The sequence below is a fragment of the Corvus moneduloides genome, chromosome 3 (genome assembly GCF_009650955.1).
Source record: "Corvus moneduloides isolate bCorMon1 chromosome 3, bCorMon1.pri, whole genome shotgun sequence".
Taxonomy (NCBI): domain Eukaryota; kingdom Metazoa; phylum Chordata; class Aves; order Passeriformes; family Corvidae; genus Corvus; species Corvus moneduloides.
The window spans coordinates 6,176,230-6,189,316 of NC_045478.1; the positions used below are offsets into that span (position 1 = coordinate 6,176,230).

A 13,087-nucleotide genomic window follows, 5' to 3' on the forward strand; every position below is an offset into this window, starting at 1 on the left:
CTGTTCCAGGAATCAGAGATGGACCATTCATCATCCAAGATGGACAATTCATCAGACCCAGGAAACGCTTTGTGCAGTCCAACTTCGGGACAAGAAAACATCATGAATATGCTAAACTGCGAGAAGAATAGAATTAATTCGGACTCTGCCCAAGAACTGTGTAAGAAGGAACCAGCCAAGCAACATTTGTGAACTTGGGGATCTGACACGATAGAGGTCAGATCTGTGTTCACCCAGCTCCGATCCTGGGCTCGGGGCTGACCTTTTTCCCATCGTGGCTTTCTGTGTGACCGATCTTTCAGCTGCGGAATAAAATCTATTTCTTCATTAAATTTAATTTGGCTGAATTTCTTTACTTCAGGTGAATTTGTTAAAAAACAGCTCCTTTGCTGAAATAAGCCAAATTTCTTATGTGGACTCGAGACACCTGCTCAAAAGATCAACAACTCAGTTTTACCCATTTCTAGAAAAACAAGTGAAACTGATGGGGAACCACCCAAGGATCCAGGTGTGCATGCTGGATACTGGAGAAGACAACACACCGTTTTAAAAAACAAAGAGACACAGGAAAGCTGGTTGGGAAATTCAGGAGACTTGCATACAGTTATCCCTGAGATTTGGGTTTGCTCATTCTCTGGAGCATCTGCATCAGAGTTATGGGCACAGCTTGTGGTTACTGCATCATTGGGAGTCCTCCACTCAGACAGGTCACCCCATAAACCCTGCTCCTGGAGCCACCACCTGCATTTCTGTGCTGTTTGATAAGCACAACCTGATGGTCTTGGCCAAAAGAGCCAGGGGCATTCAGCACTGCACAGCCCAAGTCTGTTAATTATGCAATTATGCGTCGTGCTGAGGAACAAGCCCTGTGTTTTATCAAATGTCCTTGCCCAGAGCTTTGTCACAGTATTCAAAGTCAAAGCAGTAACTACAAGGACAGAGGTTACTACCTGCTCCAGGAGAGCAAGAGGACAACATGTCCTTCTGGGACACTGCACATGCCAGGAACTTTAATTCATATGTGCAAAATGGCAATTTTCTCTCCCTCTCTTCTCTCCCTAAACATAGCTTTGTCTTGGGTTTTTAATTATATTTTTTCCATCAATGAGAAGGCCACATGCTGCTTAGCTACTGGGAGGTGAAAGGTAAAAACCAGCAACTGAGCAGGAGAGATCAGGCAGCTGGCAAAGCCAGCCTATCCAAGATGTGGGCAGGAAGCTCGGCACACAACTGACTCAGGGTCTTGGAAACACAAGCCCAGGGCTCCTGCCAACACATCCCAACTTCTGATTTCACACAATAGTCACAAGGGAACAAGGTGTTTCATACACTAAACAAAATAATTTATGTGACACAGTGAAGGGATCAAACAAAGTAATTTAAGATACGCAACACAGTGAAGGGATCACAGTCCCATGTATAGGGGAAAGTTTGTGACGGTCAAAGCAGGATTTGGGAATCCCCTGCCCTGACAAACGCTCTGCTTCATAAGCTCTCCTCTAAGTGAAGGTCCACCTTGCCAGGTCCCCACCAGGAGCCCAGAGAGGTCTGCAAGCACCCACCTACTCCTCTTTGGGTCTGGGTCACTGCTAAGACAATGGGAAATGTTTCACCAACCAGTTTAGGGGGAAGAGCTGTGCCTCAGCCACCCCCACCTCCATCTGTATCTTGTCCCATTGGCTTCTATGTTCAGAAAAAGCCCCACTCATCACCTTTCAAACACTTCTAGGAGACCACCAAGTTATCAGAGCCAAAAACTGAAACAAGTAAGGCAGCAGTGGCCAAAACAATCTGCAAAGGTCACTGAAGCACCTCCCTATGTCTTACACCTGGCCAAGAACCTACTGCAGAACTTTCTGCAGCAATTTATTTATTCTCCCAAAATATGGGACAGTTTGTTTTAAGGCCAGAAGTGCCAAAGAAGAACAACTTTGCAAGACTGCATGCATGGCCTCCCCCATGCCACCAGTCACCATCTTGGAGGAAGCAATACTTAGTGCTCAAGGATACTTGGCCCTTCTCACAAATCCACGGCATTTGAGAGCAAGTTTAAAGAGGGATGCATTTTCCTCCATGTCCCTGGCACAAGCGCTCAGGTACAGATCCTCCTGGTGATCTTCAACAGTATGTGCAAAGCACATAGGACTCTAGAGCTCATCAGAACATTGACTGAGATTTGAGGCAAACCTTGGCAAAGCCTCGCTCAAAAGCAATGCACAACTTCAACATAAACCCCTGAAGAGAGGGAGCTACTTGGCCATGAGCTGCACTCGAGGCCACAACTGCATCCCATCCCACCACATCTCGCAGGGTGTGACCTGCACCAAAGCCCAGCCCGGCGTTACCGGCGTGGTGTCCTCCATGAGGCCGCGGATCTTCTCCACCACGTCGTTGCGGCGGTGCTGACGGAGCGCGCTGATGAGCTGGGCCAGGCTGGCCTCGGGCCCGCGGATGGTCCAGTGCTGCAGGGCGGCGTAGGCGCGCTCGTGGTCGGCCGCGTAGCCGTTGGAGAAAGCCGCCACCTCCCGCTCGCTGGCGTTGCACAGGAACTGGTAAATGTCCTTCCACTGGCTCCCCACCTGGGCTGCCACCAGCTTGAGGATGTCGATGCCTGTGGGGCAGAGAAACCACAGGTGAGGCAGGGAGGTCTGCAGACATCAGCTCTAGCAAAGCTTCTCTCATCCCCAAATGGCCACACTTTGCTTTTTTTGGGTAGGTCTTTGAGATTTTGTTGTTGTTATGATTATTTTAAGACCTTGATGAGTCCAGGTTGCAGAGAAGCAGCACTCATAACATGGTCAACAGCTGCTATGCATGTAAAGGGTGACAGACCCCATCAGTTAATCCAACACACTCTAAAATCAATAATTTAACTGTAAAATTTCCTGCACTCTTCAGCACAGGAAGACCCTGGGTACTCATCTACCACACAGCTGCAGGAATAGGGCAGAAGAGCACACGCTCACCCACATGCCTGCATCGAAGCCACTGCCTTGAAAAAGAGCTGGATTAGGAGGTGAGTCACCAAAGCACCTCTATAAAGATGAGTATTTCCATAACAAGCAGCTAGGATTGCAATCAGAGCCATTTCCAGTGCAGACTGGTGGGATGACTCAGTCATGGGGTGGGAGACACTGCACCAGGTGAGCACTGGGTGAATGGAAGATCTGGTAGGAAACCAGAGAGCAAAAAGGCAGTTTCCCCCAGAAAAGCATTTGAGACATCCTGGCTCAAGACAGTGAGGGTTTTCTCTGTGTAGGTCAGGGAGCAATGCAAACAGCACACTTATCCTTGAGCCTCCTACAGGTCAGGAGTTAAAGATTCAAATAAAGCTGTATCTCCTCCAAAATAACTAATTAACCCCGTTTTATCAAGCTGAGCAACACCCTGCTTCAAACAGCAACATGAAGGGTCAGCATCGGTGAGCCGCAAAGAGAAACTCACTTTTTCCAGAGAGATAACCACACCTTGGGTTTCCCCTGTGGCTACAGGGAGCACTTCTCTTTCCTTCTGCAGGCACAACAGCAAAAATAGCTGCTTACAGAAGAATATCATAGTCAGGGTCTTTCCAGCTGGCCTAAAAGTTAACAATTTCTAATGCAGTTTAGCTCAACCCTTCCAACTGCACCTTCAGTTCACAGCTCTGATACAGCAAAATGTATACACACAAAAAAACCCTATAAAAATTATACAGACTGATATGGATATCCTTTTTTATATATGTGCATGTGTATATACACACGGATATATGGTACACATCTTTATATCTCACTACGTATTACATAAATATTTTATAAAGATATGTGTACATATATGTGTATGGTCTAGACACCAGGTGCCCACCAAAGCTGTTCTATACCTGCCCTCCTCAGCTAGGAAGGGGACAGAAAATGTAACAAAATATAACAAAAGACTCATGGGTTGAGAAACAGGTAGGGAGAGATCCCTCACCAGTGACTTTCATTAGCAAACCAGACTCAGCCTGGGGAAATCAGTTTGACTTTTTGCTAATCAAAGCAGAATAGGGTAAGGAGAAGTAAAAACTAAATCCCTTTCCACCCACCTCTCCTTTTTTCCCAGGTTTAACTTCACTCCTGAATTCTTTCCCTCCTCCCCTCAGCAGTGCAGGGGGACGGAAAATGGGATTTGTGGTCAGTCCATCACACATTGTCTCTGCTGCTCCCTTCTCCTCAGAGGGAGGAATCCTCACACTCTTCCCTTGCTCCAGCACGGCTCCCATCCACAGGTCCTGCCAGCAAACCTGCTCCCACGTGGCTTGCTCTCTCCCCCTCCTTTTTCACTGACCCTGGTGTCTGCAGAGCTGCTGCTCTCACATGTTCTCACTCCTCTCTCTACTGGCTGAAGTGAACAGGTTTTTTTGCTCCTCTTTTTAAATCTTTTGTCCCAGAGGCACTCCCACCCTCCCTGATGGGCTCAGCCTTGGACAGTGGTGGGCCCATCCTGGAGCTGGCTAGCATTGGCTCTCTTGGACATGGGGGAAGCTTCTGGAAGCTTCTCAGAGAAGCCACCCCTGTAGCCCCCTGCTACCAAAACCTGACCATACAAACCCAATACAATATACACACACGTATAAAGTATCTATTCAGCCTGATATATTTTTATATGTGTTTGTGTATATCTGTGTATATATTATTCATACTTCTGTATATCTCTATATATAACATAGGTATTTTACATATATATGTATATATGCTTATATAAAAAGAAGTATATAAAAACATATAAAGCTTCACTAAGATATTTTTGACCAAACCTCTTCTCACTTAAGGAAAGCTTATCAAATCTGCTATATATACACTTTAGTTTTCACTTCCAAACTAGATAACACAGCCATGAGCCCACAGTTCTTGGAGCATCCACAGACAGTGCTAAACCTGCTCTAAATCAGGAACACCAAAGTGCAAACCACATTTGGTACTTCCCCACCCTCCTCCCACCACAACCACCACACCTCCCTCCCCAGCTGTTTACAGACACGTGCTTGTACCATCTCACATGGAGTTGTGAGAGCCAGGACTTCTCCTACCATAAAACCTTGGCTCACCTGCCCAGCGTGGGGGATGCAGCCCACCCAAAAAAACCCAAGCCAACCACAGGGCTTGGTTCTAACTATGGAGAAAAGGCTGTGAACCTGCTACTGGGGTTTATTCGGGAGTTATTAATGTGACTCAGATCATTAGATGCTGGAACCCATCGCACTATGACAGTGTAGCAGGAATTAAGCCTGGTTTTGTTAATGCTTCCCATTACTCAGATGAAAACCCAGTGGCCCTCAGCTCAAGGGACTGAGCTGTGTGCTTCCAGGCAAATCCCAAATTCCTCTCCATCCATGAGTTTGCATCCAGGTTGGCTGTCCAGGACAGGCAGCCCAGACCACGCTGGTAGCCAGGCCCTTGTGCCTTCTGATATCACATTCCTGGGTTGTTACGAAGCCCAAAAGACAACTCGGGTTTCAAGTCAGGTCCTTTAAAGCAGCAAATCCAAGTGCTTTTAGCATAAAAGCAGCAAAATGCCAGATTTATGCAGCACTGTTTGATTTTATCACTCAGTCCAGGAGATTAAAAAAAAGTAAAAATCTGTGAATACAAGGGCAGAAAAAGCTCTGCAAGGCTTGTGCACCAAGGTAATGACAGCAATGCAGAGAGGGATGAGCATGTCTGGTACTGTATATATCCATATAGAGATATATATATAGATAACAACTTATGCAAGTTACAGAGATATATATAGGTATATATAGAGAGTATTTAAGTCATTATCTCACTGTACAAATCTTGCAGAGCTTCTTTACTCTCATATTCAGCAATTATTTTTTGCTAGGTTGATATATACACCCACAGAGAGAGAGAGAATGCTGCCTATTTTTTATGTACACACACACACATCAAATGAGCAGCACCAGGTCCCCCTGCCAGTGCTGCCCTGCAGTGAGACAATGAGTTATGGCTGGGTCGGAGCCTTGCCCACACCCACTCCCACGCACACCAAACACACAGAAGGATTAAAACATAATCTGCTGGTTTATGACCCCTGTGTGGCACATCTAGTCAGCCCAGAAAAGGAAAAACCCATATACTACCTGGTCCCATGTACGTATTTAATGCTGACAAATCCCAGTGTTTACAACTGCTGTACTGGTGAGAGAAGTTTGCAGCTGCTCGCAGCTTGATTTGCACCGGTTTTATGCGGCAGCACGACATTTATGTCCAAATGTTCTCGCTCAGGATTTATGACAAAGCGCTCATGCTCCTACTGACATTTTCAAGTTTAGTATACTTAATCTCACCATTCAATAAATTGGGCCCATAAACATGTTTATATCCCTTGGCAATAACATCCCAGGGCACGAGAACACACCAGGCAGCAGAGGACTTAATGGCGCGTAATAATCTTTGGAGAACAAATGTTCCATTAAAAATGAATTTGGAAATGTCTACCTTAATACTGTAAGAACCTTAAACTCATTTTCTTGCAACTATTAAATGAATTTAAGGCCCATATGTTCACTACATCCACTACAATATTGTGCAAACAAAACCCCAGAGAGATAGGAAGAGACGCAGTCGAGAGTGCAGATTTGGCTCCAGTCAGTAAGAAAAACACTGCTCCCTCTGTTCTTAAAAAATAAGATTAAACCCATTACATGACAAGCTGCGGCTGCATGCCACCAAGTATTACTGCTCACACTAAAATAAAATGGTAATGCTTGTAATAAGCTTACCATCCTACTACTTCCATGTTTCCAGAAGTCCTACAAGTTGCTTTGCTGAGCACTAAGACTGCTGGAGCATCCTGTTGCGATGGGAAGGTGCCTACCACAGCGCGTGGAGCAAAAATCACAGCTCCACCATAGGCCCTGGATCTTCTCCCTCTCCCTGAACCATGTGGACCTGCTCCCACCACGCTCAACTGCACACCAGGGCTGGAGATGGTGCTCAAAGACACCCAGACCGCAGCAATCCCAAGTAAAATGGCCAAACTCAGCAGAGATGGTGCTTTAACCCACCCGTTTCATGCTTCCCATGTGAGGCTGGTCACAGCCACATTGGTGCTATGCTAAAGCTGCTCCGAGCTTGCCACAGTCTGAATCGTCCTTCTTTTTACCACAGGCCACAGGAACAGCCTGGGAGAGCTGTCACCATCCTGCTGCTAAAGTGGGAGACACCACCACCACCTCCCTCCATCATGATGTCAGGAACCATCACCACTGATCACCCAGCTCTGCTCATGCCTCAGACAGTGGAATTGAAGAGGAATGCCCACAGCTGCATCTGGCTGAGCTGTGTTTTCCATGGTCAGCCCAGAAGAGGCAAGGACAGATCTGAAGGATCCAGGACATCCATACGTGTCTCAGGTACCTGAGCAGGTGGCATTTCAGTTGCCATTATCTTAACACTGCAAGTCTCTAAATGCTGTGCTGGGCTACACCATGTAGCCCCCTATTATTTTAAGGTGGTGATGAGCACTCCTTCACGCCAGGACAAGGCCAAGATGTTGTGCACAGGCCAGTGAGAAGCCCAAGGGAGTATGTACACACATGGGAACACAAGCACAACCAGGCCCACCTACAGCCAGGCCAAACCGGGACAAAAGGAGACAAGTCTGGAAATGGACAAATGCGTCCAGAGTGGCACAAGCAAAGAAAAGTCCAGCTCATCTACAAAGATGCTGAGCTGAAGGGAGGACTTTTCTGGAGAGGCAGGGCCCCAGTTCTCTACAACCTTCTGTCAGGCAGCTGTAGAGAAGGATAAGATCCCCCCTGAGCCTCCTTTTCTCCAGGCTAAACTCCCCTATCTCCCTCAGCCACTCCTCCTCAGACTTGAGCTCCAGCCCCTTCACACCTGCTCCATTGCCCTTCTCTGGACACTGCTCACCTGTCTCATGTTCCCCATAAACACGATTTCAGTTTATTCAGTGACTTCCACTTGCTTGTTTTGAATCTGGTTCAAGATTTTTCTCGCTCATTTCCTGCTCCTTCAGATGTGCCCCGCCTCACTGCAGTATAGTTTGATGTAGACAGAGCAATCAGTCCTTCTACGTCACCAAGGTGGTCATCGAACACGCACTTGGGACTTGGCTGAGCTTTAATGCCTTGTTCTGGACAAGCCTCACTGCGGAAGGTATCTTTTCAGCTTTATACCGGCTAGCGCTTGTATTTCAATGCCTTAGAAAGCCTCGAGCAGCCTTGAGAGGTAGCACGGGCAATCTAGCACTTCAGTAGCTCTAAAATCGGTACCTGAATCAGCTGCAGAGCAAATACCATCAGCAGAAGCAAAGAGGGAGAAATATAGCTCCCTGCTCGCTCAATTCCCTGCAGTTAGAAGCCTTCAAATGAGACAGACGACCAGAGATGTTCACAGGAAAGTAGCTGAGCTGAGAGAGAGCCTTTGCTTTCCCTCGACGATCTTTTATTAGGAGAAGGGGAAAGGGGAGGACTGGGGGCGGACCCGGGGCGAGCGGCCAATCAGACACTGCTGAAGAGTCTGAGTTACATTTGGCTTTGCCCGCGCTTGGAACAAAGGAGCTATGAGCACATGTCTTTGGGAGGGGGGAGGGGAAGCTCAAAACAGGCAGCAACAATTCCCTATTTTTTTTTCTTTAAAGCTGGGTTGTAACTCTTAGTAACTTAAAAGTGCATAGAACAAAACAGTGCAAAATATAATTGTAATCTATCGTCCCTACAACTCGACAGTACCTAGGATGCCTTTAAACTAGTTCCCCAGTCAAAACTCAGGGGTTTAGTCAGGACATCTATGGTATGGAGTATCAGGACAAAGATTTACAAAATACAGTGCAAAACCTGAGTGCAAAACAGTGCAACTTAACTTAAGGGATTAACATAAAGATCTGCAGTAGGGGGTTTACATGAAGGTGCAAAATCAGGATTCTTTTTACGGCGTCTCTTCCAGGAGGCAGTTTTAACCTCCTTAACTTTTGAGGAAGTGACATAAGGTTTTACCCACTTCCCTGGGATCCATCTCAGTCCTTGAGGGGTAGATACACTGGCATACCCACGTCCCCAAGTTACAAGTTTGTATGGTCCTTGGATTTTTTGAGTCTCTGGGTCCCGGATCAGGACTTCTGGATTTTCCTGCAGTTTCTGTCTCCTGGTGTTCTGGAAATGACGATAAATGGGAGGGTTTGGATCCTCAAAGGTGCCATTCAGGAAGTTTATGGTAAACAGTGCTTTGCTGAGTCTGAGGACAGGTGAGTTAAGTTTGGTGGTCCCTGATTGTTGTAGCAGCATTCGCTTGAGGGTTTGATGGGCACGTTCAACAATGCCTTGTCCAGTTGGGGAGTGAGGAATACCTGTAACATGTCGAAATCCCCACTGCTGACGAAAGTTTTTAAACTCCTGGGAGGTGTAGGCAGGTCCATTATCAGTTTTTATCTCCTCAGGTATACCGAGCACAGCAAAAGCTTGGACAAGATGTTTTTCAACATCCTTAGCCTTTTCACCTGCATGTGCAGAGGCATACATAGCACCAGAGAAGGTATCAATAGAAACATGAACGTATTTTAATCTCCCAAATTCAGGGAAATGTGTGACATCCATTTGCCACACTTCACCACTATTAATGCCTCTGGGATTGACCCCCATGCCCAGTGATGGAAGCTGTAGCTTCTGGCAGTTGGGACATGTTGCCACTATTGCTTTTGCTTGTGTCCGCGACAGATGGAACATGCGGATAAGAGCAGGAATATTTTGATGGTACATGGCATGGCTCAATTTTGCTTGTTCAAAAACTTGGGGGAGCTTTGGTAAGTTGGCTGATAGAACTATTTCTGCTGGCATAGCCAGAGCATCAGCTCTACGATTACCTTCCGCAATAAATCCTGGCAGGTTTGTATGTGACCTCACATGCATGACAAAATAGGGATGCTCTCTGTGGGAAACGAGATAAATTAATTTTGAGAGTAAATCATAAATTTTCTTGTTTGAGATTTCTTTTAGGAGAGCATGCTCAGCTCTAACAGTTACTCCAGCTACATATGCTGAGTCTGTGACCAAATTAAAGGGTTCTTTGAACCTCTCAAATGCTCTAACGACAGCTGCTAGTTCAGCTACTTGTGGTGATCCCTGGATTACCTCAATGTCAGATTCCCACTTTTGCGTCTTTGGATTTTTCCATGTGACCACGGACTTTTTACTTTTTCCTGAGGCATCAGTAAAAACGGTAATCGCATCGAGGGGTTTTCTACTTTGAATCTCTCGAGGGATGAAAGAGAATGGCAGATTAAACATGTCATGTTTTGGGTAATGATTTGAGATTTGGCCTGAGTAACTATCTAATGCAAATTGTAAATTTATATTATTTTGGAGTAGGTGATCTAACGCGTCAGTTGTTACAGGTAAATAGATGCATGCAAAGTCACATCCTGCCAGGGTGCGGAGCCTTGCTCTACCCTTCATGATAATTTTTGCCATTAGTTCTTGTGGCTGTGTGATGGTTTTAGGAGGTTGGAGTGGAAGGAATACCCATTCAATTATGATGAGGGGTTCCTTCTGCTCTTTGTCCCACTGAAATATGAGGCCATGAAAGCGTGGTACCTTTCCTAGAATGACAAGCTTAAAGGGTAGGGAGGGCTGATACCTGTGCGCTTGTCTGGTGGAAATGAGCTCTTGTATCTTTTTGAGAGACTGCCTTGCCTCTTCTGTCAGGGATCTAGGGGATGCTGGACCGCCTTCCCCTTTTACTAGGTTTGCAATAGGAGCTACATCCTCTGTGGTGAGTCCTAACCAGGACCTTAAATACTTCAGTGTCCCACAGATCTGTTGCACTTCCTCTAATGTTTTTGGGTTATTATTAATGGTGACAGGTGTTGGGGTGATAGAGGTTTCTGTGATTTTGAGTCCGAGGTATTTCCAAGGGCTTGTTCTCTGCATTTTTTCAGGTTGTAATTCAAAGCCCTTGGCCTCTAGGGCCTCAACCACCATGTTAAGTGTCTGCTCGAGATACTGATTATTGGGAGCACACACCAGCACATCATCCATGTAATGCAGGATGATGGCCTTCTCTGCTTTGGCACGGATGGGAGATAGAATTTTAGCAATATACTCTTGGCAGAGAGTTGGGGAATTTTTCATACCTTGGGGAAGCACAAGCCAATGATAACGTTCCATGGGAGTTTCGCGATTAAGAGATGGTACAGAAAATGCAAATCGGGGGGCATCTGCAGGGTGGAGCGGAATATGAAAGAAGCAATCTTTGATGTCAAGAACAGCTAAATGCCAATGTTGCGGGAGCATTGAAGGTGACGGCATACCTGGTTGAAGGGGTCCCATGTCTTCAATAACCTTATTAACTTCTCTAAGATCTTGGAGTAGCCTATATTTGTTCTTTCCCGGTTTTCGTATTACAAACACGGGTGTGTTCCATGGGCTGTTAGTTGGAACTATATTTCCTTTTGCCAATTGTTCAGCCACTAATGTTTTGAGTGCCTCTAAGTTTTCTTTTTTTAACGACCACTGGTTAACCCACACGGGTTCATCTGTTTTCCAAGTTAATTTATGTGGATGGCACTCTGCTTCAGTGGCCTGCAAGGGAAAATTTTGATGTCTAGGCGTGATATCAATTTTTGTTCCCCACTGAGACATGGCATCCCTTCCCCACAGGGTGAATTTGGTGTCTAGGACATACGGACGAAGTGTCGCTATTTGTCCTTCAGGACCTTCAATTTGGATGGTGTGTTTGGACTGCTTTGCAATTTGGGTACCTCCAATCCCTTGTATGATGCCCTGAGATTGCAATTCCCATTGCGTAGGCCACTTATCAAATGGAATGACAGACACATCAGCACCTGTGTCTAACATTCCCATTATACTGATTTTATGTGATTTGTAACGGAGCTTACATTCTATTACAGGTTTGTTGTTTCCCAAAACCTCAGTCCAACAGATGGCTGGGATATGACCATCTGTGGGCAGGTATTTGGGCAGTGGAAAGGCCTGTGCAATGACTTGACCTTTAGGCATAAAATACGGTGGATATATACATTGTACCATTAGGTTAGAACACCCGTTCTGATCCACTTTCATCAGTGTGGGTGTAACCTCTATCCCAGCAGGTGTTTCCCGAGTGTCCCCAATAACAAAAAGGTATGTAAATTCTGGCATGTGGTCCACATTCTGGAATGAAATGGGTATTACAGTCTGTTTGTTGTTGTTGAAATGGTGTGCTTTATCACAGGTTACCTTAAACCTGAGTCCAGAAGTCCAAGTTGCTTTGTCTGCAGCCCTATTTATGTCTGAACGCGGAGCTGTTAGGACGCGTTGAGTCGCTAGTTTCCCTGCTGTTGACCTGGGGAAACAGTCTTTGGAGAGTTTTTATCAGCAGTTATAATTGCTCTGCAATTGCGAGCTACATGCCCCTTTTTCTGACAACGATAGCATACAAAGTTACTACGTGATTGAGTTTCCCCTGTACCTGTAGCATTCTCCACAATTTCCCCAACCATCCCCACTTTTTTCAAAAAGGGAGCAGCTGTGTTCAGCTGCACCTTCTTCGTACAGACTTCGAGGATGGATTCAACAGTAGGAGGAGGATACAGCGGGAGAGTGAGAATGACTTGTTTGCAAGCATCATTCGTATTAACTTGGAGAAGTTCGAGTAGGAGCGCTTGTTGGAGGTCAGGATTAGGGACCTGGGAAGAGACAGCTTCGTACAAACGGTTATAAAAGTGAATAATATTTTCATTTGGCAATTGCTTCATGGTGGTATAATGAGAATTAGGAGTTTGAGATGGTAATAATGTTAAGGCCTTTTCAGCAGCACGTGTGATTTCAGTAAGAACTGGACGAGGGATAAGCATTGCTTGTTTTTGAGGATTTGCCATATTATTGTCACCAGATAAAAGATCTAATGTGATATAATTGTTTTCAAAATCCAGGTAATTATCTGGAGTTTGCCACAAAATTTTTAATAAATCAGATAAAATTATTTTCCATTGCTTTTTCCACACCATAAAATCACCAGGTGTGAGAAGAGTTTGCATTAATGTAAGTAAATCATGAGGTACAAGTAAGTGAGTTGCAAAAGTAGCACTTAAAAGGCTCTTAAAATAA

General features: G+C 45.6%; 1 protein-coding gene across 3 annotated transcripts in view; it reads right to left on the reverse strand.

The window, feature by feature from the left end:
- The window catches only part of TNFRSF21 (TNF receptor superfamily member 21), a 42,752-nt gene that overhangs the window by 9,878 nt on the left and 19,787 nt on the right, over positions 1 to 13,087 (reverse strand). For all 3 annotated transcript variants that reach the window (XM_032104040.1, XM_032104038.1, XM_032104039.1), the window contains exon 4: positions 2,346 to 2,611. In XM_032104040.1, coding sequence (XP_031959931.1) covers positions 2,346 to 2,611 — 266 coding nt within the window. The remainder of the gene's footprint in view (positions 1 to 2,345; positions 2,612 to 13,087) is intronic.